The sequence below is a fragment of the Setaria italica genome, chromosome IX, assembly GCF_000263155.2.
Source record: "Setaria italica strain Yugu1 chromosome IX, Setaria_italica_v2.0, whole genome shotgun sequence".
In the NCBI taxonomy this organism is placed as follows: Eukaryota; Viridiplantae; Streptophyta; class Magnoliopsida; order Poales; family Poaceae; genus Setaria; species Setaria italica.
In genome coordinates, this window is record NC_028458.1 from 5,738,906 (window position 1) to 5,762,074 (window position 23,169).

Consider the following 23,169-nt stretch of genomic DNA (forward strand, 5'->3'; position numbering starts at 1 on the left):
TGATGTACTCTCGTTGAAAATAGCACACCGCAGTGGTACAGCCCAAAAATAGAAGCTCCCAAGCGACTTTATGTAGCGAATTTGCGTTTGGATCCCCGATTCGAGGCATCCTAAACCTTGTTATACTTGATCGATCACCTGTAGACACTGAGAAAAAAAAACTATTTTAGGCTATGTGGCTCCAAAATATGCACATTTTGGACGTATTTGAGGTAAAAAGTTCTTCAAACAGTATATTTTGATCTATAATTTCTCTTCAATAAATTATCAATTGCTATAAAACCAGCGTCAGTTAAATAAGCAGACTAGTAGGCTTCAAAACGTGGCCTCTATTTGGCAAAAAAGTTCACATCTGAGGAGACATCTCGTTTCCATCTCTAGAGTCATCTTCAAGTATATAAGCAAATGTTTACACGCAAGCACGGACGCACTGAAGAGAGCAATGTTAGAACAATAAGATTATGCCGCAATCCGATTCGAATATGCAACTGGCACTGCAGATATGTTGGGTTATATATACTCAAAAGTGAAAACTGCGAACAAAAACTATTCAATGTAAAAGCACGGTGACAAAGCTGGGTTATTATAACAAATGGATATGCACTACGTGTCTGTGACCTTAAAAAAACACTTTACACATCATTCACACAATTAGTATGTTCCGTAATTCCTTCTCTATTTCCGAGCCACTTAAAACATATAACTATTCTTTATTTCCAAATGTATAAAAAAACAAACAATATAATTTCTGAAACAGATATCTCGTTTAACCAAATCAGCACATTATCATCTATTTTGGTTTCTACGGTCCACATCGTTCAAGAAAAAGCGCCTATGGTCCCGCCAGTCGTCCCATGCATCCTCTTCATCCAATGTGTCAAGAAGCAGGAATATAGAGCCTTTCATCCAAGCATATGACCCTAAAATAGTCACTCCACGGACTATGAATTGAACTCCGGAGATTGATGAGCTAGCTCTTGTCCTTTAAGGTACTCCCGTTCAATGTAGCATGCCACGATGCTGCAAGAGAGCTAACCCAGCTCGGCGAGAACTTTTGGCAGCGAATATGCCCATGGATCCCCAGCTCGAGGCATCCTGAATCTTCAGGTTAATCGAGCACCTGCGTTACTAAGATTCTCGGAGTTAACCACATTGGATATGCCGTGGAATAAATTGTCTTGCTTTTACTTTTTTTGACGGCTGCCGTTGTTTGTGAACATGCCAACAAAGAGTGCAAGAGAAAGTACCAATACTCAAAGAAAAAAGTCTTAGAAAAATAAATAAAATTGTTGCCCAAGTGTTCGCTATCCCACTAATTCACGAACTAGTAAAAAAAATCCCAGCTCGAGTCGACTTGATTCATGCGGAGTAGAAAACAGATACAGCTAGGACTGTTCTAGTCTTTTCAATTTTTCCGATCCGATGCTACCAACACTCAAGTACCACCTAAATCAGTGCACGAAAAAAATACAAAAAGTATAGACGATAGCGGATGCAAAGACTTGTGCATAGAAGAAGAAAAAAAAGAGAGAAAAGGAAACAAAACTTGGTACCTGTTCATATATGATTCACAACCCGTAACTATTCAGGTGTTTGATTTATCTTTCATTTTTCTCCTTGCACAGGTTGTTCAACCTCAAAACTTAGATACATAACGCAGATAGTTGCAATTGCATCCTCTATATATCTATCTTTATTTTTTTCATACACCGATTTAGATGGTGCAGGTAGCTGGCACCTAAGATGTTCCAAACTGCTCTTGTCAGCTAAATGTTGAAACCTAATCTTCTCCTTTTGTTGGAAGGGGATTTACTACTTCATAAACTATCAAAATTTATTTCAAATTTACAGTAAATATTGAGGATTTAGATCCCTCCCTCCCTTGTGCCTTCTACACAAGAAGGCGCCCATAAAGATCAGTTTATATATAATACGTGTTTTAGAAAAGTCAATATAGATAGATCCGGGACGAGTTGGTCAACTCACCGCTTGTGTAGATTGCTGACGGTGGAGGACGGCAAACCGGCGGCGGGTTCCGATGCCTCGAAGGGAAAGGGTTCCATAGAGAGTGTTTAGATATTGGGTGCTAAACTTTAGCAGTGTCACATTAGATGTTCGAATGCTAATTAGGAGAACTAAACATGAGCTAATTATAAAACTAATTGCAAAACTCCTAGGCTAATTCGCGAGATGAATCTATTAATTCTAATTAATCCATCATTAGCAAATGGTTACTGTAGCACTACATTATCAAATCATGGATTAATTAGGTTTCTTGCGAATTAGACTCCATCTGTGCAATTAGTTTTGTAATTAGCCTATATTTAATACTCCTAATTAGTATCCAAACATCCGATATGACAGGTACTAAACTTTAGCGGGCGGTATCCAAACACCCCATGTGTGCTAACTGCTGATGATGACCTCCTATTGGGTCGGTGCGTGCTCGCTCCCTCTACTAACTATATAGGCGGGCCGGGTGGTGGCGTGGGTGTGAAGCGCATAGGTTTGCACCGACATATATGGCTCGGCCATGCTCCTCGGGGTGAAAGAAGGCCCAGCGACGACGTGTGTTCAAGCAGTCGGAGCCCACCACACGTACATCCCACCCACCACTTCGTGCGCCGCAAGTTAATAAAACCCTTCCTTCGTCTACCTCATGCTCCGCCCTCCTCCTCCGCAGGGTAGGGTCTCTCCCCTTTCACAGCAAAAATTGCTCGTCTTCTTCCTCCGTTTCTCAAACAAACTTTTGCTCCATATTTCTCTCCAGATGGCCGCCGGCGACGGCAAGTCCAAGCTAGCGATGGGACTTTCGAATGTAGCCGAGGTCGTCAAACAAGGATACAAGCATGCCCCACCTACGAACAGACAAGATATCTAGACGATGAAGTACCACGTCGATTCCATTCTCCATCCCCGAGACCCAACGCGCGGCGGATGGCGGCACCATCCACTTTCTCGTCTCGACCCCTCGGGACGGACTCCTCCTCCCTACCCTCTCCCTCCTCTCCACACGTCGGCGTGAGCGAATCCTACTCGCCATCCTCTCCCTTTGGACCCATCGGGGCAAGGAGTCCCTGCGCTGGATCATGCTGCACGGGAGATGGCCGGTCGGCTATTCAATCCCCTTGCTGGTCGCTTGAAGAACCATGAGATTATCAAGGTCGTGTTGTGGTTGGTTGTGATTTTCCTGGTTGGATATCTACTGAGACGCCGGGCTCAACGCGCACTAGGTCACAAAAGATCCTTGGGGTTGTCACCATCAAAACTAGGAAATTTAGTTTTAGGCATTCCGAAATTGTGATTGGAAGGAGCAGAATGGTATGAGGTATATGGTCTACCTATAGAGTCACCAAACTCAAGTATATTGCGAGGATGGAAATTCGATTGCTCACCCTTGACCAGGGGATGCTTAGGGACCAAGGCCCTATCAACACACCCCTGGTAACTTTGTTCGACGCAGTGGCCGTTGGCCCGTCCCTCTTCCTCGCGCATTGGGACCTTGGGAGGTTGGAGCTGAACACTTGGTTGCTCCAGTACCTCAACGCGCGATGTGAGCTTGCCGACCACCCGGGACAATTCATCCACCGCAGTGTTGATGGTAGGATGCCATTTGTTGACGCCATCGATCATGTCGAGGATGATGTCCAATTTCTTGCTGATGTCCTTGATCTCTGCTTCCGCCCCCGCCATCCTGGTCATCAGAGTGGGAGCCCTGTTGCCTTTTGCCAGATCAAGCAAATCTCTGCCGCCACACGTCGCCAGAACAAGATCCAATCGCCGCCGACACACGCCGCCGGAACCAAAACCAAATCGGAACACAGGTTCCAAGGAATCGACCGAATCTGATACCAAATGTCACGATCAAGACCCAGAAATCAGGGACTGAGGAGAGGAATTTGGGATAGACTCGGCTGAATCTCAGGGAAGGATTCTCGCACGAGGACACTCAGATAGAGAGAGATTCAGGGTTTAGTTGTCTGATACATCTTGTTCATCCCTCCCCCTCATCCTCACCAGTACATAATGGCTAGTACATGAGCTCGGCCCAGCATCACTTTGGTTTCACAGGTCTAGCTTGTTGACGGGCTTCTTGGTTCTCCTTCCGCGGCCCAGCTCCTCCTTCCCTTCGGTTGGTTCAGTCACAGGCTGGCTTGTGATAGGCATGTCCTGCCGCACTCGTACTTACCTCCCCTCAACTCGCTTGCAAGCAAGTTCGATCCTCACGATCTCACCTGACTGCTGGTCAATGTGTCTCGAGAAACCAACAGCAACGAATTCCACGGTGCGTCATATGTGATTGAATTGCATGAATGGAAATAAACCTGCATGACGTGATTAACGTGCATGGAAGGAAGGAACTAATTAACGTGCAAGGAAGGAGGGTATGCGTGAAGAAAGGACGTGATCCATGATTGAATTGCATTAAGGCACCGTTTGGATCCTTGGATTGAATTCCATTTTAATAATCATAATTTAGACACAAATTAATTAAGTTAATATAATTGTATGTGGAATATATATTTATATTATTGTTGGCCATATGAAAGAGATACTTATGTGCTGCACTTCTGCTACATGGAAGCGAGTCGAAGAGCGTGCTATAAGAATTGAATTCCATTCTAATAATCATAATCTATATAATCAATTTCCATCTCCCACCATATGAATTTAAGATAGGCTTATATCTAAACTTTGGAAAGTTGTGGAATGCCACATTCTAAGATAAATTAACCTACTCCATTAAGTAGATTCCAATTCCTTTAAAGTGAAGGGATCCAAACGGACCCTAAAGGAAATAAGCGTACCTGACGTGATTAACATGCATGGAAAGAATGAAGGAAGGCAATAATCAGGATCGTGCCTGTGCGGACGTGATTCCTGTAGTGTGGGTATAGGTGGGCGGGTACGTTTGAGGTGGGTGTGAAAATATTTATATGGATGGTGGAAACATTTTAGAAAACATGATTTTGGGTGTTTCTCCGTCCTCCCCCGGACTGCATTGTGGGTCCAACGTAAGGGGTTACCTAAGAAGTGTTTTCAATTATTTTCGATCCTTATATCATTTGGCATATTTGCTTTCCCCTGCGTTGCTTTTGTAGCAATTTCTATTTATACCTCCATGCTGAAATTGTGTGTCTCTTGTTTTCTTTTTGGCAGGAAATGCATGACAAGCGATGATGCGGTTGATTTTGTCCATCAGCAGTTGAACTCCGTGAGTTTTTTCTTGCCTCATCGAGCAAAGAAAAATGCTAGATTTAATTTAAAAGATATCTCGATCATTGATCTCCTTAGCCTAGTAGTAGGACGACGGCTACCTGACATTTGAGAGCATAACACGTTTGACTTTCCATTTCTTTTTGTTTGTTATTGAGATTAATTAAGTACAATATTCATGAGTGAACAACTGAACATGCAACCAGAATTGTTTTGCGTCCAATGCCTGGTGCCTTTAACACATGGTGTCTGTGAATCTGTGATGGATGCAGGGGGAGACCGATCTCCGATCGATATGCGAGAGGCCCGTTGACCATGGCCTTCCGTCGTGACCGCCATACTGGTTCAGTTCAAGGACGCTGGAAGGCTTGCTCCCCTGACCGGGTTGGAGAACGAGGACGACGGCGACGGCACCATCTCGCTGACACCGGACGCCGCGGTGGAAGAGCAGCCTCTGCTGGATGATAACTGACGAGGGGTAGCTTCACAGAGTTCTGAGTTTTGGGGCAAGAGAAGAAAGATCCTGAGATGGGTTTATCTTTCCTCTTCGTCCAAAGCCGAGTTGAGGTGAACATGCGATGCCACTGTGTAGGATATTCTGTAGGAAATGCTGATGCCAGCTGTGTAGGATACTTTGCTCGAGATCACGCGTACCTGTTGTACAGATCGTTAAAAGTTAAAACCCTGAAGTCAGATGCTTAAAGGATTGGTAAATGTCACAGTATCACCCGAATTTGCATGTTTCGTTCTCATGTTAACACTCATTCAGCTATGCAGTTATATTCTACAGTCAGCTGCTGTTATGGCTCAAAAAAAAATTACCCGTATGATTTTGCATACCGCGGCAGAATTCTCCTCATGAACCGATGAATTGAAGGCCATGACGCCATCTTAATAATGGACGCCCTACTGCCCACCAACCAACCTGACACTGTAACACTATCCGTCCACTCACGGGCCGCCACGTGCCCGCCGAATTCAAAAGTTCGTTAATGCGCTCAACTACCATCAGCTAAACCCTGCCCACCATCCCGGCCTTAAATCTCCCCCCATCCTCAGCCCAATCCTCCCCTCAAAGAACTCGAGCAGTAGCCAGATCTCACCACCACGCGGAAAACTCCCTCCGGTGTGCTCTGTAGCGCGCGCGCGCGGATCGGCGATGCCTGCGGCGGCGGCGGCGGTGGCGGCGGGGATGGCGACGGGGCCCGGCAGCCGCGTGACGCGGTTCGCCAAGTCGACGGCGGCGTCGGTGACGCCCGTGCGGCCGGGCAAGACGCACGCGCTGTCGCCGCTGGACAACGCCATGGAGCGGCACACGGTGCACGTGGTGCTCTACTGCCGCGCCGCGCCGGGCGTGGACCGGGAGCAGCTCAAGGAGTCGCTCTCCGAGGTGCTGTCGCTGTACCCGGCCATGACCGGCCGGCTCACGCGCGGCGGCGAAGGCGGCGAGGGGGCCGCCGCCGCGGAGGCCGAGCCCGCGCCGCGCGGGTGGGTCGTCAAGTGCAACGATGCCGGCGTGCGCATGGTGGACGCCAGGGCGGCGGCCACGCTCGACGAGTGGCTCGCCACGGCGACCGGCGACGAGGAGATGGATCTCCTCTACTACGAGCCCATGGGGGCCGAGCCTTTCATCTGGTCTCCGTTCTACATCCAGGTACCATCGACCACCTGCTTAATCGACCCCAGTTTAGCTTTGCTTGGTGAAATTAGGTGAGCTAATCCATGGCAACTTTAGTGGTATAAACAAGAAGTAGCTGGCAGCAAGCACGAGCGTCCTGTTGCCTGAATGTTTTTTTTTTTTGGAGAGCGTTTGTCTGAATGGTTTGGTGGCTCAGCAGTTGAGTTTGGTGATAATGTGTTTGTGATAGTGATGCTACTGTGACATTTAGTAATTCGGTACATATCCAGAATTAAATGGCTTGCGCTTGGACTTGGAACCTTGTACTGCTATCCACTTCAGGCCGTCAATTGAATGCGTCACATGCATGTATCACTGATTGACTGATTGGTCTCACTCCCAGCAGATGCAGAGATGCAGATGCCTTCTAGGACCAAGAAATCAAGCCTTTGATCACTGTGATAGTGATGCTTTGTTGCCTAACCTGCCATGGCGGTGATTGTGTATGGATTGCAGCTGACGGAGTTCGCGGACAAGTCGTTCGCGCTGGGGCTGAGCTGCACGCACATCCACAACGACCCCACCGCCGCCGCGCTCTTCTTCCAGGCGTGGGCCGCCGCGCACCGCCGGACCACCAGCACTTACCCGCCGTTCCTCCATGCCCCGGCGCTCGAGGTCTCCCCAGCCTCGCCGCCCCCGCCCCCGCCTCTGCTCGCCGAGAAGTCCAGCGCCGCGTCCCCGGCCAGCGCCGACGCCGCCGCCATGTCCTCCGCCACGTTCCACTTCCCGGCGCCCGCGGTGCGCGCGCTGCTCGCCTCCCTGGAGTCCGGGACAACCCCGTTCGCCGCGCTCGCCGCGCTGTTCTGGCTCCGGATCGCAGGCGCCGCCGGCGGCGAGCGGGAGCTCACGCTGGCGCTGGACTTCCGCAAGCGGATGTACGCGCCGCTGCCGTGGGGGTACTACGGCAGCGTCGTCCACTTCACCCGCGCGCGCGCCGACCTCGCCGCCGGGCTGCCCGCCGTCGCGGCGGCCCTGGACCGCCACGTCTCCGGCGTGCCGGAGGACGAGCTGTGGCACGCTGTGGAGTGGCTCCAAGCGCGCCAGCAGCAGGAGGGCGGCGGCGCCGGTGGGCCGTTCCAGATGTACGGGCCGGAGCTGACGTGCGTGGCGCTGGACCACGTGCCCATGTACGGCGCGGAGTTCCAGGCCGGCGCTCCCCCGGCGCGCGTGTCGTGCCGCGTGGGCGGGGCCGCCGGCGAGGGGCTGGTGGTCGTCCTCCCCGCGGCCGAGGGCGGCGAGGCGCGGGACGTGGTGGTGACGCTGCCCGCGGAGGCGACGGCCAGGGTATGCCGCGACGGCGAGGTGCTCCGCCACGGCGGCAAGGTGGTGTTCGGAGCGAAGGCCGGAAAGGAGGCATAGGCTGATAGGCCCGATGCCACGACGGAACGGCAAGAATCCCCCGCTGTTACTCCACGTTCTGCTCTTCGTACCGTGCCGTCCATTTGGTTTAGGTCGATGTTCCTTTTTTCTCCATGCATGTGTGTAATGGATGCTGCATTGCTGCTATTTCTGCCACTGTTTTGTAACTATAACACTTGATCTGTTGCAGCCAAACGAACGGTACCTCCAACCCCCCATGTCTGTACCTATGCATGTGTGCGATGGATGCTGCTACTGCTGCGGCTGTTTGCTACTGTAACTCTTGGTCTGCTGCAGCGAAACGAAAGATAATTCCAAATTTCCAACCAGTCCATGTCTGTACTAATGACTATGACTCGGCAAGCGCCGCGACTAACCAGAGCGCCACCCACCATGCCACCAGGGCTAGTGCCAGGCACTGCACCCTCACGCCACACACGGATCACGAAAACCATTCGCCTTCATCATGCACGCGCCCCGGCTATTCTTGGCGTCTTGGCAAAAAAAGAGCGGATCACAACGACACGTGCGGGCAAACAAGAAGCTCCCAAACGTGCATCTGGACGGGAGTATCGGACATCGGAGCGCGTCGCACGGGACAAACGCGTGCCGAGAGAAAGTGGTCTGATAGACAACGCTTGTCGTAACCTTCCACCCGTTGCGCCGCATGCTGGGCCTGAGCGTCCTGCGGTCGTCTCCATGGCCACCACCGCGCTCAGCTCGCACAACGACGGCGACGCCGCCGCCGCGTCCGGGTCGGGCCCGGGGCGGATGCTGAGGGTGTTCTTCCTGCCCACCTTCGCGCGGGGCCACCTGATCCCGCAGACCGACCTGGCGTGCCTCATGGCCGCGGCGCGGCCGGGTGAGCTGGAGGCCACCATGGTCGTGTCGCCGGCCAACGCGGCGCTCATCGCGCCCGCGGTGGCGCGCGCCGCGGCCGCCGGGCACGCCGTGCGCGTACTGCGCTGCCCGTTCCCAGACGTTGGCCTCGGGGACGGGGTCGAGTGCCTCGCCACCGCCCCCGCGCGCGACGCGTGGCGGGTGTACCGCGCCATGGAGCTGGTGCGGCCGTCCCATGAGTCGCTGCTCCGGGAGCACCGCCCCGACGCCATCGTCTCCGACGTGCCGTTCTGGTGGACCACGGACGTCGCCGCCGAGCTCGGAGTGCCGCGCATCACGTTCCACCCCGTCGGCGTGTTCCCGCAGCTCGCCATGAACAACCTGTTCAAGGTGCGCCCCGACATCATCCAGATGAGCTCCGACGCCGGGGCGGTGGTGTCCGTGCCGGGGTTGCCCGGGAAGGAGATCACGATCCCGGTGTCCGAGCTCCCGAGCTTCTTGGTCCAGGACGACCACCTCTCCAAGACGTGGGAGCAGATAAAGGCGTGCCAGCTCGCCGGCTTCGGTGTCATCGTCAACACCTTCGTCGACCTCGAGCAGCCCTACTGCGAAGAGTTCAGCCGCGTCGACGCGCGCCGCGCCTACTTCGTCGGGCCCCTCGCCCAGCCGTCGTGCTCCACCGTGCACCGCGGCGGCGACTGCGACGCGGACTGCCTGAGCTGGCTGTCCACGAAACCGAGACGGTCGGTGGTGTACGTCTGCTTCGGGAGCTGGGCCCACTTCCCAGCGACCCAGAGCAGGGAGCTCGCCCTGGGGCTGGAGGCGTCGAAGCAGCCGTTCCTGTGGGTCGTCCGCTCCGACGACTCCGACAGCTGCCAGTGGGCGCCGGAGGGGTGGGAGCAGCGCGTCGCCGGGCGCGGCATGGTCCTCCGCGGGTGGGCACCGCAGGTGGCGGTGCTGGCCCACCCGTCGGTGGGCGCGTTCCTGACGCACTGCGGCTGGAACTCGGTCCTGGAGGCCGCGTCCGCCGGCGTGCCGGTGCTCACGTGGCCGCTGGTGTTCGAGCAGTTCATCAACGAGCGGCTGGTCACCGGGGTGGCCGCGTTCGGCGCGCGCGTGTGGGACGGCGGCACGCGCGGCGAGAGGGCCGGGGAGGCGGAGACGACCGTGCCGGCGGAGGCCGTCGCGCGCGCCGTCGCCTGGTTCATGGAGGGCGGACCGCGGCGCGAGGGGATGGAGGCCAGGGCACGGGAGCTGGCGGAGCGCGCGCGCGCGGCCGTCGGTGAGGACGGCTCGTCGTGGCGCGACGTCCACCGACTGATCGATGACGTCGTCCAGGCGAGGGCCTCTGGGCTGCTACAAAAAGAAGCTTAATTTCGTTTTGGCACAAACATTTTTGCTGTAATAAGGATAGAAAATAAAAGTTTTTAGTTCGGTAAGGCCCAGTGGCCTGTTCGGCAGATAGGCCCAGGCCTTTGCACTATGCAGGCCGTGGTGCAGGCCGTGGCCGGCCTGCGGGCCCTCGTGCTGCTGGACGACCAGTACAATCCCTTTTCGTTTCAGACAAGGAGCCAGGCCTCGCCCCACTTGCCCTGCGCCTGCGGCGTCACATCACATCAGACATCACGCATCTCTCGCGGCCAATCCGCGCGCAGCCAACTAGCGTCAGCGCGTCTCCCGCGAACCCGGCTGGGGCCACGCGTCGGCCCACGGGTTGGCCTAAAGCGTCAGCGCACCGCCATTAAAATAAGCTCGGGAAGCTGGAATGCAGGATGGGCGGAACCGGCGGACGCTTCCAGAACTCTCCCCGGCGCCTTCGCGAACGTTCCGCGCCACGTCACCGCGCTCCCCCGAGATTAAACTACGCCCCCCAGCGAATCGCCGAAGCCCCTCGCGGAGAGGCCTTCCAGTCTTTCCAGAAGCGTCTGGAAGGTTCCGCGCCGACCCCGGGGTACGTGGGGGCCTCGCGCCGGGGGTATAAGTTGGCGTGGCGGCCGCGTGTACTTGCCTACTGGTCCTCCGGTCCCGGCGAGCTCTCTGCTCACGCGGTCGCCCTGGTCTCCGACTCAAAAGGGGACTGTACTTTCTGGTCCTTCGCTCTGTCTCCCTCTGTTCATGCAGCGTCGCTCTCACCCTCTTCTTCTTCCTCCTCATCTCCGCCAAGCTCTGCTTCTCGCAGCTGCATTTCTTCACTCGTTTATTTCCTTTCCGATTTGCAAAGGCTTCGCTTGAGATTCTGTAATTTGGGGCACCTAGCGTCGATAGCTAAGATATTGGAAGAATTTTCTGTCCACTGACATTCTTTTCCCCTTTCGTTTTCAACCGATCTTTGGTGGTCCTCGAATTCCTCCCCTGTTTGACATTCAGGAAGGCCATTTTCAGATTGAGCTAGTTCCGCTGAGGCCGCTTTTCCCAACCAAAGATCGCCTCCTTTTGACCGGTTCCTGATTCGTCCGGATTCCTTTCCCCTGCTCCGTTAAGTGGAGCTCTGTTCTGCCATTGTTCGATCGCGTTCGTTGGTTGGTTGGTGTGGCCATGGACCCCTTCCACGGCATTGTGAAGGAGGAGGAGTTCGATATCGAATTGGATTTCACCGGCGCTCCGGCGGGGGACGCGGCGGCAGCGGCGGCTGCGGCGTCCTCGTGGGCCGTCGGCGTGCCGGAACTGCCCCGGCCGATGGAAGGGCTCGGCGAGGCTGGGCCCACTCCGTTCCTGACCAAGACCTACGACGTCGTGGACGACCCCAACACCGACACCGTCGTCTCCTGGGGGTTCGCCGGCAACAGCTTCGTCGTCTGGGACGCCAACGCCTTCGCCACCGTGATCCTCCCGCGCTACTTCAAGCACAGCAACTTCTCCAGCTTCGTCCGCCAGCTCAACACCTACGTGAGTCCTGCTAGCTATTGTTCCTTCGTTGTTCAGTGCTCGCGCCATCAATGGCGATCGATCGGCGGCATTAATTTTTCACCGCGGGGGAGAGCATCCCCGCCTGAATTGCATTGGTGGGCTCGTTCTTGCATTGCAGGGGTTCAGGAAGGTTGACCCGGACAGGTGGGAGTTCGCGAACGAGGGGTTCCTCCGGGGCCAGAGGGAGCTCCTCAAGACGATCAAGCGCCGGCGCCCGCCGTCGAGCCCGTCGGCGCAGCAGGGGCAGGGGCAGGGCCAGGGCCAGGCGCAGTCGCCGGCGGTGTTCCTGGAGGTGGGGCAGTTCGGGCTCGAGGGCGAGGTGCACCGGCTGCAGCGCGACAAGGGGATCCTGCTCGCGGAGGTGGTGAAGCTGCGGCAGGAGCAGCAGGCCACGCGCGCGCAGATGCAGGCCATGGAGGAGCGCATCACCACGGCGGAGCAGAAGCAGCAACAGATGACCGTGTTCCTTGCCCGCGCCATGAAGAACCCGGACTTCCTCCGGATGCTGGTCGACCGGCAGGGGCGCCGCCAGAGGGAGCTCGAGGACGCGCTCTCCAAGAAACGCCGCCGGCCCATCGGGTACCTCCCGCGCGGCGGCGACGGCATCAGCAGCGGTGCCGCCACGGAGGCGGCGGTGGGCGACTACATTTCCGGCCTTCCGGTCGGCGTCAACGGCGTGGCGGAGCCTGCCGACGACGAGAGCCGGCCGGACCACACCGGCGGCGGCGAGGACACTGAGAGCTTCTGGGTGGAGCTGCTGAGCCTCGGCCTGGAGGAGAAGCGCCGGGAGGGCGGTGTCGAGGGGAGCGGCGCTGGCGCTGACGTGGACAACGACGTGGACGACGACGTGGACGTGCTCGTGCAGAGCATCTACCACCTGAACCCGAACCCGGGCAGCCCCAGCGGGAAGTGAAAGTTCCAGAACGTTCCAGAACCCACTATGGAAGCATCCAGTCGTTCCAGCCAGCTGCAAGTAGGGGTTAGTTTATCCTACGCCCAACTGACTTTTTTGTCGCGTTGCTGCGCAAGTGGCAAAAGCGTCTGCGGTTGGCCAGTTGCCAAGGAATGTTCAGGAAGCTCGTCAGGCTGCGAAGCTTCTCGAAGTAGGAGTGGCAAGGTTGCAGGCTACTATCAGTGGCAATGTACTCCTAGATTCTGACTAGATTCGGATGAAGCAAAGGCTCATTCCAAATGGGGGTGATGGTGCCATTCCAGAAGCAGTGGTGTAGCACGACAAACCCCTTTTTTTTGGTATGCATATCTTTCGTGAAGTACCAGTAACTAACGTTGTCTGTGCGAAAGGATGCCTGTCTTGTCTCATTCTGCTGTTCCTCCAAGTGCTGACAGTTTTGTTTTTGATTGAAGATTAAAAAGTGCTGACATTTTCTGCGCACGAGGATCATCATGTCTCATCCGGTTCAACCATAAGAGGGTGAAATTAAATATGCATAGAATATTAAGTTTTTCCTTTTTAGAAAAATTGAGAACAAAGCTCTTGCGAAACTGGAATTACATGGCCATGTGATCATTTCACAATGACCAAAATAAAAAACCATAATACTGCATGGGCCCAGTAGATATTTTCTGCATCTGACAAGGACAGGTACTTATGTACCATGATGCACGTAGGCATCATCCAAGATATTTTCTGCACAAGAACTTTCCTTTGAAAAAATATCCAGAGCTTAATTTTAAAAAATATACATCCAGAGCTCATCAGTTAGCTGCTCAGAGCTCACCCTCATCAACAGTTCTCTCCGTCGTTCAAGAAGGCTTCGATTGAGCCCTAATTCGATGGGACTCATAATTCGGCCTAATTCAGTCCAAAAACATGACGGGCCTCTTAGAGCGATGGACTTCATATTCACTAGCCGACGGCCCATGGTAATGACTACGCCTTCGTCGTTCGTTCACGTAAAGGAGGAAACGCCTTCTTCCTGACGGTTCGAGCAAACGGCCCCGCGACCCGTGCCACGTCAAGACATGGGAACCAATCGCATCCACATGGCCACGCAGGCGGCACGAACCCGTTTCGTGCTCGCGCGATTTCGCGATTCGCAGGGCCCTTTATTGCAAAACCACGGCATCACCTCCCCCTCCGTTTGCCCATCTCGCTCGCGTGACCCCGTCGGCTTCCTCCTCCCCGCCCCGACCCCGCCGTGCACCAGCGGAGCTCGCTGCCGCTGCCCGCCCCGCTGAGAGGCCCGATCCCTGATCCGCACGCTGTGAGCAGTGGTACCAAGGGATTAGCGATGGCGAGGCGGCGGCCGGCGGTGCTGCTGCTGGTAGTCGTGGCGCTGGCGGCGGTCCTGTCGGCGGCGCGATGGGCGGACGCGCTGTCGGTGACGGTGACCGACACCGAGTGCATCCACGAGTTTGTGCCCTACGAGGGCGACACCGTGTCCGGGAACTTCGTCGTCGTCGACCACGATATCTTCTGGAGCTCCGACCACCCCGGCATCGACCTCACGGTACCCGCCCCGATCCCCTCGGCCCCCTTGCGTCCTCCGCTTCTGCGCGGTTGAATTGTATAGGAGGGTCGTGATTCGAATGGGTTTATGGGTTGTTGTGGTAGGGATCTGGCCATCCGGTGGGCTGAATTGGGGATCCGGAGGCGGATGGTTCGTCAGTCGTGATTCCCTGACGCGATCTCTAACTTCCGTACAAGTTTGGGGATCTAGAGTATTTCATTGTCACTAGCATGTGGTTGTCGTATATTTTCGGGAATTTCAGTGGATTGCCACTGCTTTGTTGTATGGTTGCATGTGTATTCTGACCTGCGAGTGCACAATATCGGTGGTTCAAGTTTGATTGGACGATGATGTGCTGTTTCGCTGAGTTGTCCCCCTTGTTTGGATTGTTGATTTTTTGGTAAGGGATTTTGGTAAAATTTGATGCCAATTTCATTTCTGTGCAATTGAAAACGTCAAGCAAAAGTCCCATTTGCTGTTCCATTGTCAGCTGGGTATCTGTTGGCTCTGTCGGTGGGTTCTGCTTCTTGATGGTGTCATGCTGCAATTCATGCTAATAGATGTTTTCTTTTCTATCTTTTCTTAAGGTTCGATTGAGTAAACATTGTCCAGATGCTGTGAATTGGTTTGTATGCTTCCCGCCTAGATAATCTGATTATTTTACCTTCAGTACAACACAAGATATTCCTATGCTTTATTAACAGCTAAAGGATCAGCTCTTAGTTCTCTTCACTTATAGGCAATGTTTGGACATTTGTTTTCTGCTCGTAGTAGTTGCTTTGAGAGGAAGTTATGTTTTAATGTCTCAGTAAACTCTTATAATTCCACTGAATGAAACCTCGTGTGGTTTGGAAAATAATGTGTTTCACTTATTATATGATCAATATCTACATTTGTTGCCTATTATCTTGGAGTAATCCTATGGCTGATCTGCCACTAACATGAAGGCAACAAATGATGTCTGTTACTTTTGGGAATGTCTGATTGATCCTACTCATCTACTTACAATTGGTTATATTGTTATTCATGTGCCTTCATTGTGCTTATTAACACTATTCGTACTTGTAAAATTGATATGGCATTACCTGCACATAGTATTTTCATTGTGAGTGCGTTGTAATGTGTGCGCATATAGCTGTATCATACTGTTGATCTCTTGATCACTTTTAATGATGCTCTATATTGATTTTTCACCTCTACAAATGCAGGTAACTTCACCAGGTGGCAATACTGTACATACGTTGAAGGGGAAATCTGGTGAAAAATTTGAGTTTAAAGCTCCAAGGGGTGGCATGTACAAGTTTTGCTTCCATAACCCATATGGAGCACCTGAAACTGTTTCTTTCTACATTCATGTCGGGCACATACCCAATGAGCACAATTTGGCAAAAGATGGTTAGTGTACTGCCTTTGTATCTTGAGCTTCACAGTGTCTTTTTATTCTGCGAAACTTAAACCAATTTGCAAATATTGAACAGCTATCAATCTGATTGGCCTTTTGACTTTAGGTTTATTATTGTTCAGAGTTATGTGTCATCCATTCAGTTTTGACATGTTAGCACTGCCGTATAAGCCATGTTTCATTTCTGTTGCAGAGCACTTGGACCCCATTAATGTTAAAATTGCAGAGCTGAAGGAAGCATTAGAGTCCGTCACTGCTGAGCAGAAGTACCTAAAAGCACGTGAAGCTCGTCACCGACACAGTAAGCTCAATGGACTTGCATTTGCTCTTATTACAACTCTGAAATGTTTAGCCTATCATAGCATCTATGCTTTCTTCTCTTCCGAAAAGTGACACCTGTGCTAACAGGAAGAAAGGCCCTAGTTGGAATTTAGAAACATTCATGTCGTCATTTTTCAATAATTAGAGCACGACTAATATCTTTGACTTGGTATTGAGCTTAATTTCCTCAATCAATGCATTCTCAGTTTTGCCTGCCTCTTAGTTTATCTTTAGTTCAAAGCCAAAAACATGCCTGCACTAAGATCTTGTCTTTTCACTTGTTTATTGTTACCATTGTTACCATTTATGACAATGCGGAGTTAATTTCCTGACTTGATTCAATCCAGCAAATGAGAGCACCAGAAAGCGTGTCATGTTCTACACAATGGCGGAGTACCTTGCTTTCATGGCAGCTAGCGCTTTGCAAGTCGTCTACATCCGCCGCTTGTTCAGTAAAAATGTGGCATACAACAGAGTGTAGGATACAACTCTACTTTGAAGGCGTCAGTGGAAGCAGCATGTGGCTGGAAGGGCAAAAAGGTTCTCTGTCAATTTGACAAATTGTAGCTCTGCACCCTCTTTTCTTCTTTTGTTAGTCTATAAGCAACACTTTTTTAATTTAATCTTGTACCTTTAGCAACTCTTGTGAGATGTGAAGTGCATTTGTTGTGAACATAGATCCATAATTAATCTTCAGAGGATCATCGAGAATGCTGTCGCCCTGTTACAGATTTTGATTCTATATATAATTCTGTGTTGACTTTAAGAGGGGTCTCTAACTCTATGCCATTGCTGAATCTGTAATGGTATGAAGCAGAAGAGTGGCTCTGTTCACATCTGAGATCAGAAGTATTGATGATCATAATAATTTATTTAAAGAGAAATTAATGTTGGCAGAAATTATACTGCTAAATCCTGACGAGATCTTCTCGCACTCCTGTGCACATGCTGCACAATTTCTAGCATCTAGTACAGGATGGATTATATTCCCATAAACAAAATTATTGTAGAGGCGAGGGAGTTGTCAGCTAAAATCAGGCACATTTTCATCTAGACAAATTTTGGTGCAAAATGATTGGTAGCTATATTTTAAATGCGGCTACGTTGGCACGTAACACACGACTAACAGGTAACAGTGTTCACTATGGAAGTGTTCGCTTTCAGCTTCTTTTCAGCGGCTTGTGTTGCAGCTGTACAGCCAGCCGCTCGGCTGCAGGTTGCGCATGCTACTGCTCAGCTGGAGCTGCTAGACATGGTGCTAGCTGACTGGCTGCAACTGTTATAGCTCCTGTAGCCGCAGCCGCAGCTGCAGCCAACTACCTCTACTACAGCTATCTCAAGGTGAAGAAAGAAGCTGTTGTACTTACTTTATTACAATCAAGTACATCAACATTTTTCTTTGGTGTACATCTGCGTGTTTTGAAATTTGAGATCAAATGGACAATGGAAAAGCATCATTCATTACACCATTGAACTTGGACAGGGGAATTCGGTTGGTCAGAATAAAACGGAAGACCTTTGATTGATCGTATTGCTTTCACTTAATCACACTCTTGGCCACTGTGGACTAACTACCTGCAAGATGAATCCAAAAAATAGTGACAATGAAATTTTCATTTTTAACTTATCGTGTAATACACATTGCCAACGCTGCTACAAACCTCTAGTGTGCTGAAAACTAACTGCATCCGGCTAGCAACTAGTGACGGTTCCTCTGAATTTCCTGTGACAGCCATCTGCTCCAGCTGCAAGGTTTTCACCGGTAACCTGCAGCATCAGTATTAGCACAGCATCAGTATTAGCAACATGTATGAGATTCTGATATAAAAGAAGAACACCGCTGGCTGGAGCTGCTCTTACCATGCCATTCCTTTGACATAGTAAGCGTTTGCGATTAGAGCACAAAAACCTTTCCACTGATGCAAGACATCAGCAGACACCGGCGGGTTAGGAGACCACCTGATAACTGTTGGTTGTGGTGTGCACAGTATTGTGATGAATACTATACTGAGCCACAAAATGCATTCACGAATCTGCATACAAGAGTATCACGGAGACCAATGATAAAACTACAAAGATCTTATAGGGGGTATTTACATCTCTCTTCATATGTTGCCAATGATAACTAGCGGAACTTCTTATTTAAAAAAAAACTAGTGGACTTGAAAATTAATATAAATAAGGACATAGCATGTAATCAAAGCACATTTTTTTGCTATAGTAACAACATCAAAGAAAATTTGCTTGAGTTGACTATAAAGTGCAAAGTAAATGTAAGACAGTAGATTATATGAAAACAGTAGTAGTATAGTAAATCAGATGATGCAACTCATATCGATTGGAGTATGTTGACCTCAAAGGAGTGGACTTTGAACTTCAAGCTGATTTCACCTAAGCCTTCAATCTCAAGACCAGAATCTTCAATATCCATAAGTTCCTTTCTAAGCCCCTCATCTGTACACCCTAGGGCATATGCGTTCACTCCAGCACTGACAAACTCCTGATAACAATGACAGTCACAGTAATTACTAATTGCTGCATATAAAAGTTATGTAAGGGAAGATTTCAACAAGAATCAATACTTCTAGGTTCTCTCCACCTCCTCGATCAATAACATTCTTATACCGCTTGAATAAAGTGATCGCTATGTTACGTGATGAGCGGAAGTCGTCATCTGACGAAGCATTAACATGGAATCGATGCTGCATACAACAAGATGCTTAAGAGGGAAAAAAACAGTGATTGAAATCATCAAATGGAGGACAAGGAATACCAGCCAGTGCCTTGTAGTTCTTTCATTTAAACTTTTGCACAGGTGATGGCTCACTCTAGTAAAGTTAACTTTGTAGCTATGAACAATGTGTGGCTTCTGTACATGATGGCCTTCCACTGAATTGTAAACTGCACTGCATCCTAATTTACTATGCAAAATAGAAGCACCCTTTCCAGACAGTTTTAGGTCCCAGCAAGAACCGGGCCTCACAAAAGGAACAGTTGCTTGTAGCATCAGCATGACTAAGTGCTCATCAGACTCCAAGCGATCAGCATCAGAAGTGGCAGGCAATTCAACCTACAATAGAGTATGTTTAATCAGTTATTGAATCACCGAATGAGGATTAAGAAAACCACGGATCTTGCACCCTCAAATTATGCTATAATACCAACAGCAACCAGCTAGTCACCCACTCTTTAGTAGCATATGAGTTATGTGTCCAAAAAAATAAAAACAATCAATGGAATATATTGATGAAGATACTATTTCTCAATGGCAAAGATGGATACTATTTCTTACACATCTTACCATTAAGTTTGGAAATAAAAGCAATGATAATGGAATATATTGATGAAGAACAGACCAAATGGGAAGTGTTATGCCATCAATATATTAAAAATAAGAGAACCAAAAGACCTGCTACTTGACAAGAACAAGGTAGGTTACAAAATGTTGCAGCAAAATTTTCACAGACCAAGTTGAACAGTGAACTATCGTGCCTACGTACGGTTTCAAAATACACTTTCAAATATCATGATACAAGATAAATGCCTTTAACAACTCACAAATACTCAATAGAAAGGATGGAAAATAAATAGTACCCCATAATCTAAAAATCTGCGCATTGGGATTATTTCAGTGGGCAATACTTCATATCAGACAACCATCATTTGATTACAGATTAGCACTGAAATTTGCGCGTACGTTGCATACAGAAGCAACTCATGGTTGGCAAAAGCTAAAAGGGGAAAACAGTCAGTATCGGTAAAGATAAATTAGGCAATGGTCCCCTTTTTAACAACCCAACCAAATACTATAGCTGAAGAAGATTCTAGTTCACAACTCCCAATCCATACATGCAACCCAACCACATACACCAGATCCCAGGCCCTAAATGAAACGATCCAACCACGAGCGAGGAGGAAACGGATCAGCAGGCTTACCTCCCGAGGGGCAGCGGCCGGAAGCTGGCGGAACCTACAGGGCGACGGGAGCAAGGGGGGAAGGTGAAGAGGTGGAAATATAGATACGCGGAGGGGTTAAGTGGCTAAAAATTGGCCAGAGAAATGTAACGGAACAAAGATATTCGGGGGCCACAATTAAAAACGACTGGCGAGGCGAGCTGGGTTGGGGAGAGCGAGGACGGCAGCCCTCGGCCCGTCGCTCTCACTGAATCTTGTGCAAGATGGGCCTGTTGGCTGTTGTGTTTATGGCCCATGCATGGTGGGAATCCGTCCGAGCGATGAAATATATCTCTCCCGCATTCATCCACTTTCACAGTTTATCTGAGCACCGAAATGTTCTAAAAATCTTTTCAAAAAAATGTTCTAAAAAAATCTGAGCACTGAAATATATATTTTAACACACATCACAGAGTGATTTGAGCAACGAAAATTTTTCAGATGTTCACAAAAAAATGTTCAGGAAGTTGTGAAATCACCGAACAATCACTGAATCAGATGTTCAGAGAACTTGAGCTGATAGAAGGAATGTAATGGTAGATCGAATGAGACATAGAAATCAACCGCACAAAAGAAACGGATTAAAACTATTATCTTATACTAGGGCGAGAGCCATTTCAATCCAGTATTCCTATGGTTGGGTATGCTACACGGATACGCGAGGGAGGTGCCTTATCCGTATCGGATACATATCCGATACGAATACAGCAAGGATACGCGTTGAGTACGTATCAAGGGGTATCCGGAATAAAAAATAAAAATGAAAAAGCTGATACGTCCACGGGTACGTATCAAGACTGATTTACGATACGGCTTGCCCGGAGGCCGTGCTGCCAGCCCGCGTGGCCCCGCGACAGCCTCAGCCGCCCCGCACGGTCGCTCGCCGGCGGCCAGCGCTGATGTTCGCGTCGTCGCCCCCAAGCCGCCAGCCCGCCACCCGCTCCAGCTTGGCCGTTTGGGGCTCCGCCTCCGGCCGCTCGCAGCCGTCCCCACAGCCCTGCACCACCAGTTTTGCCTGCGCTCCTGCAAGCCGGGCGTCTGCCTGCGCGGCTGCAGCAATTCGCAAGAGACAGAGCGGACGGAGACGGAGGATGGAAAGAAAGAGACGTACGGGGACGAGAGAGAGAGGAGAAGCCATAGAACTGAGGAGATGGGATGAGCTGTGTGATTCTTATCCTCTCGTCCTGTGAAATATCCTAGCATTTCTACAGTATGACCATTAATAAAGATAGAAAACACGCATAAGTCCTTTTGAATAGCAAGGGATAAAAAATAAAATAAAAAATTACTTGTACACAACTTAAGTACTCTGTTATTTGCATATGTTAAACTTCTTATTGCTCTGACTTGTGAATCTTGTTATTTATTTATATTTAAAAGAATGTTGAAACGTATCCGCGTATCGGATTTTTTTCCCAAAAGTGTCATATCCACGTATCCGTATCTGTCCGATACCGATACACGTATCCGATTAACATCCACCGGCTGACTGAAGCATCTCCCCCAATACTTGAGTGCTAATTACCATGACATGATTTGATTAGCATGACATTTTACAGCCAAAATGCCACAGGACTCTCAAGGAGGGACTCAGTCGATGCTTTGCTAGGCACGTTGTAGTATCGAACCCGGCGGCTCTTGCCAGTCGTCAGGTCTCCATTCTCGCCATAGCTGAGAGAGAACGTCGTCAAGCGATACATGTAGCACTGACCGGCGTTATCGTCCTCAACAGCGACGCACTGCACGAGGCAGAATCTGCTGTTGCCGCCCATGTGGACAAGGGTAGCGCCTACGTGCCTCTCGCCCGGGTCCTCGCCGAACAGATTCTCCCTGCCGAGCTTCCACGCCGGGGCGGGGCGCCTCCCGTCGCCGGTGCCGGAGAAGGCCGCGTCGCAGCAGCAGAGGTGGCCGACGGTGTCCGGGTCTTTGGAGAGCCCGACGAAGCCGCCCAGGTCGTGGTCAAAGTGCGCGCGGCCGGCGAAGGGCAGCGCCCACTCCCCGTGCCGTTTCCACAAGAATTCCCCCGCGTCGAAGTCGAAGGTGAAGGTGACCGCCGCGGCGCCGCCGCCGCTCTCGGTGCTGACGACGACGAGGGCAGTGCCTCCGTCGTCGGGGTGCACGGCGTAGGAGGTGACGTGCTACCTCTCGAATGGCGGCGGCGGGGGCTCGCACCACGACGACCACAGGCGCCAGCCGCCGCCGCCAGGTTGCTCCAGCGGCAGGGGCGGGAGCAGCTCGAAGGAGCCGGCGCCCAGCGCGAACAGCAAGTCGCCGACGGGGAGGTAGATGGGCCGGGCTGGGTACGTCTTGGGCCGAGGCCCGAAGATGACGCCCCGCCAGCGGACGTCGAAGATGGGGAAGAAGCTCTCGGGCACCAGGCGGAGCCTACCGCCGCCGTCGTCGGGCCCGGGCGGCTCCCTGGGATGCGTCGCCATGATCCTGGTGCCGAAGGCGGAAGCGAAGTACTCGGGCAACCCACGCGGCGCCTCCAAGCGGAAGGCTTTGGCAAGCGCCGCGCAGCGCCTTCGCCTGAGAAGGCTTGTGGCGGCGGCGCCGTGATATCATCTGGATCGGAGCAGGACGACGACAAGTTTACCTTGCGGATGGTGTATCCCCGCGACCAGCTATCCCAACGGGACTGATTATTCGGGACTAATACCGACGGGATTAAAAAAATATCACCAACCGGGATTAGAGAATTTTGTGAAAAAAAAAGGATTAAAGAATTTTGTGAAAAAAATATTAGAAATTTTTGGGAGGCCCTCCCATGTGCGCGCACGTCACGAGTCACATCTAACTAAGCAGTGGATGTAATCCTTTTGTAATAACTCGTGGGGACTTTTAGGTCACCTTTTAGTCCCGATTGGCATGGAGACTTTAGTTCAGGTTTGTAATACTAATCGGGTTAAAAACAACTGAGATTTTTGTTGAAAATGAAAAGTCGTAGAATTAAAAACAATCGAGATTTTTAAAAAAAATGAAAGGTTGTTTTTCTACGAATGATAGTCATCGAATACGAG

General features: G+C 51.0%; 5 protein-coding genes across 5 annotated transcripts; 4 read left to right on the plus strand and 1 right to left on the minus strand.

Annotated features, from left to right (window-relative positions):
- Window positions 1-6,277: 6,277 nt before the first annotated feature.
- LOC101779453 (protein ECERIFERUM 26-like) lies at window positions 6,278-8,583 on the plus strand. The gene is made up of 2 exons (XM_012848674.2): window positions 6,278-6,871; window positions 7,352-8,583. The coding sequence occupies exons 1-2, from the start codon at window positions 6,377-6,379 to the stop codon at window positions 8,252-8,254; spliced, it is 1,398 nt and encodes a 465-aa protein (XP_012704128.1). The 5' UTR covers window positions 6,278-6,376; the 3' UTR covers window positions 8,255-8,583.
- Window positions 8,584-8,953: 370 nt separating this feature from the next.
- Window positions 8,954-10,630, plus strand: LOC105915062 (scopoletin glucosyltransferase). Its single transcript, XM_012848673.3, has one exon. The coding sequence runs from the start codon at window positions 8,954-8,956 to the stop codon at window positions 10,466-10,468; it is 1,515 nt and encodes a 504-aa protein (XP_012704127.2). The 3' UTR covers window positions 10,469-10,630.
- A 296-nt stretch (window positions 10,631-10,926) lies between these two features.
- On the plus strand, window positions 10,927-13,319 carry LOC105915063 (heat stress transcription factor A-2a). The gene is made up of 2 exons (XM_012848675.3): window positions 10,927-11,980; window positions 12,120-13,319. The coding sequence occupies exons 1-2, from the start codon at window positions 11,630-11,632 to the stop codon at window positions 12,912-12,914; spliced, it is 1,146 nt and encodes a 381-aa protein (XP_012704129.1). The 5' UTR covers window positions 10,927-11,629; the 3' UTR covers window positions 12,915-13,319.
- A 731-nt stretch (window positions 13,320-14,050) lies between these two features.
- On the plus strand, window positions 14,051-16,961 carry LOC101779844 (transmembrane emp24 domain-containing protein p24beta3). The gene is made up of 4 exons (XM_004981749.4): window positions 14,051-14,472; window positions 15,681-15,867; window positions 16,068-16,175; window positions 16,543-16,961. The coding sequence occupies exons 1-4, from the start codon at window positions 14,254-14,256 to the stop codon at window positions 16,674-16,676; spliced, it is 648 nt and encodes a 215-aa protein (XP_004981806.1). The 5' UTR covers window positions 14,051-14,253; the 3' UTR covers window positions 16,677-16,961.
- Window positions 16,962-17,537: 576 nt separating this feature from the next.
- LOC101780258 lies at window positions 17,538-20,288 on the minus strand. Its single transcript, XM_004981751.3, has 7 exons — window positions 20,132-20,288; window positions 18,969-19,265; window positions 18,778-18,897; window positions 18,549-18,695; window positions 18,056-18,228; window positions 17,857-17,962; window positions 17,538-17,770 (listed from the first exon to the last, which is right to left on the minus strand). Exons 2-7 carry the CDS (start codon window positions 19,206-19,208, stop codon window positions 17,741-17,743), a joined length of 816 nt encoding a protein of 271 aa, XP_004981808.1. The 5' UTR covers window positions 19,209-19,265; window positions 20,132-20,288; the 3' UTR covers window positions 17,538-17,740.
- Window positions 20,289-23,169: the final 2,881 nt, after the last annotated feature.

Bases quoted from the DNA above. Each gene is read 5' to 3' on its own strand.
- LOC101779453 (XM_012848674.2), top strand. From the start codon at position 6,377: ATGCCTGCGGCGGCGGCGGCGGTGGCGGCGGGGATGGCGACGGGGCCC. The intron at 6,872-7,351 runs GTACCATCGACC...TATGGATTGCAG, and splicing joins GGTCTCCGTTCTACATCCAG to CTGACGGAGTTCGCGGACAA.
- LOC101779844 (XM_004981749.4), top strand. From the start codon at position 14,254: ATGGCGAGGCGGCGGCCGGCGGTGCTGCTGCTGGTAGTCGTGGCGCTG. The intron at 14,473-15,680 runs GTACCCGCCCCG...CTACAAATGCAG, and splicing joins ACCCCGGCATCGACCTCACG to GTAACTTCACCAGGTGGCAA. The intron at 16,176-16,542 runs GTAAGCTCAATG...GATTCAATCCAG, and splicing joins TGAAGCTCGTCACCGACACA to CAAATGAGAGCACCAGAAAG.
- LOC101780258 (XM_004981751.3), bottom strand. From the start codon at position 19,208: ATGCTGATGCTACAAGCAACTGTTCCTTTTGTGAGGCCCGGTTCTTGC. The intron at 18,898-18,968 runs GTATTCCTTGTC...TGTTGTATGCAG, and splicing joins GAACTACAAGGCACTGGCTG to CATCGATTCCATGTTAATGC. The intron at 18,229-18,548 runs GTCAACATACTC...TCTTGTATGCAG, and splicing joins TCAAAGTCCACTCCTTTGAG to ATTCGTGAATGCATTTTGTG.
- LOC105915062 (XM_012848673.3), top strand. From the start codon at position 8,954: ATGGCCACCACCGCGCTCAGCTCGCACAACGACGGCGACGCCGCCGCC.
- LOC105915063 (XM_012848675.3), top strand. From the start codon at position 11,630: ATGGACCCCTTCCACGGCATTGTGAAGGAGGAGGAGTTCGATATCGAA. The intron at 11,981-12,119 runs GTGAGTCCTGCT...CTTGCATTGCAG, and splicing joins TCCGCCAGCTCAACACCTAC to GGGTTCAGGAAGGTTGACCC.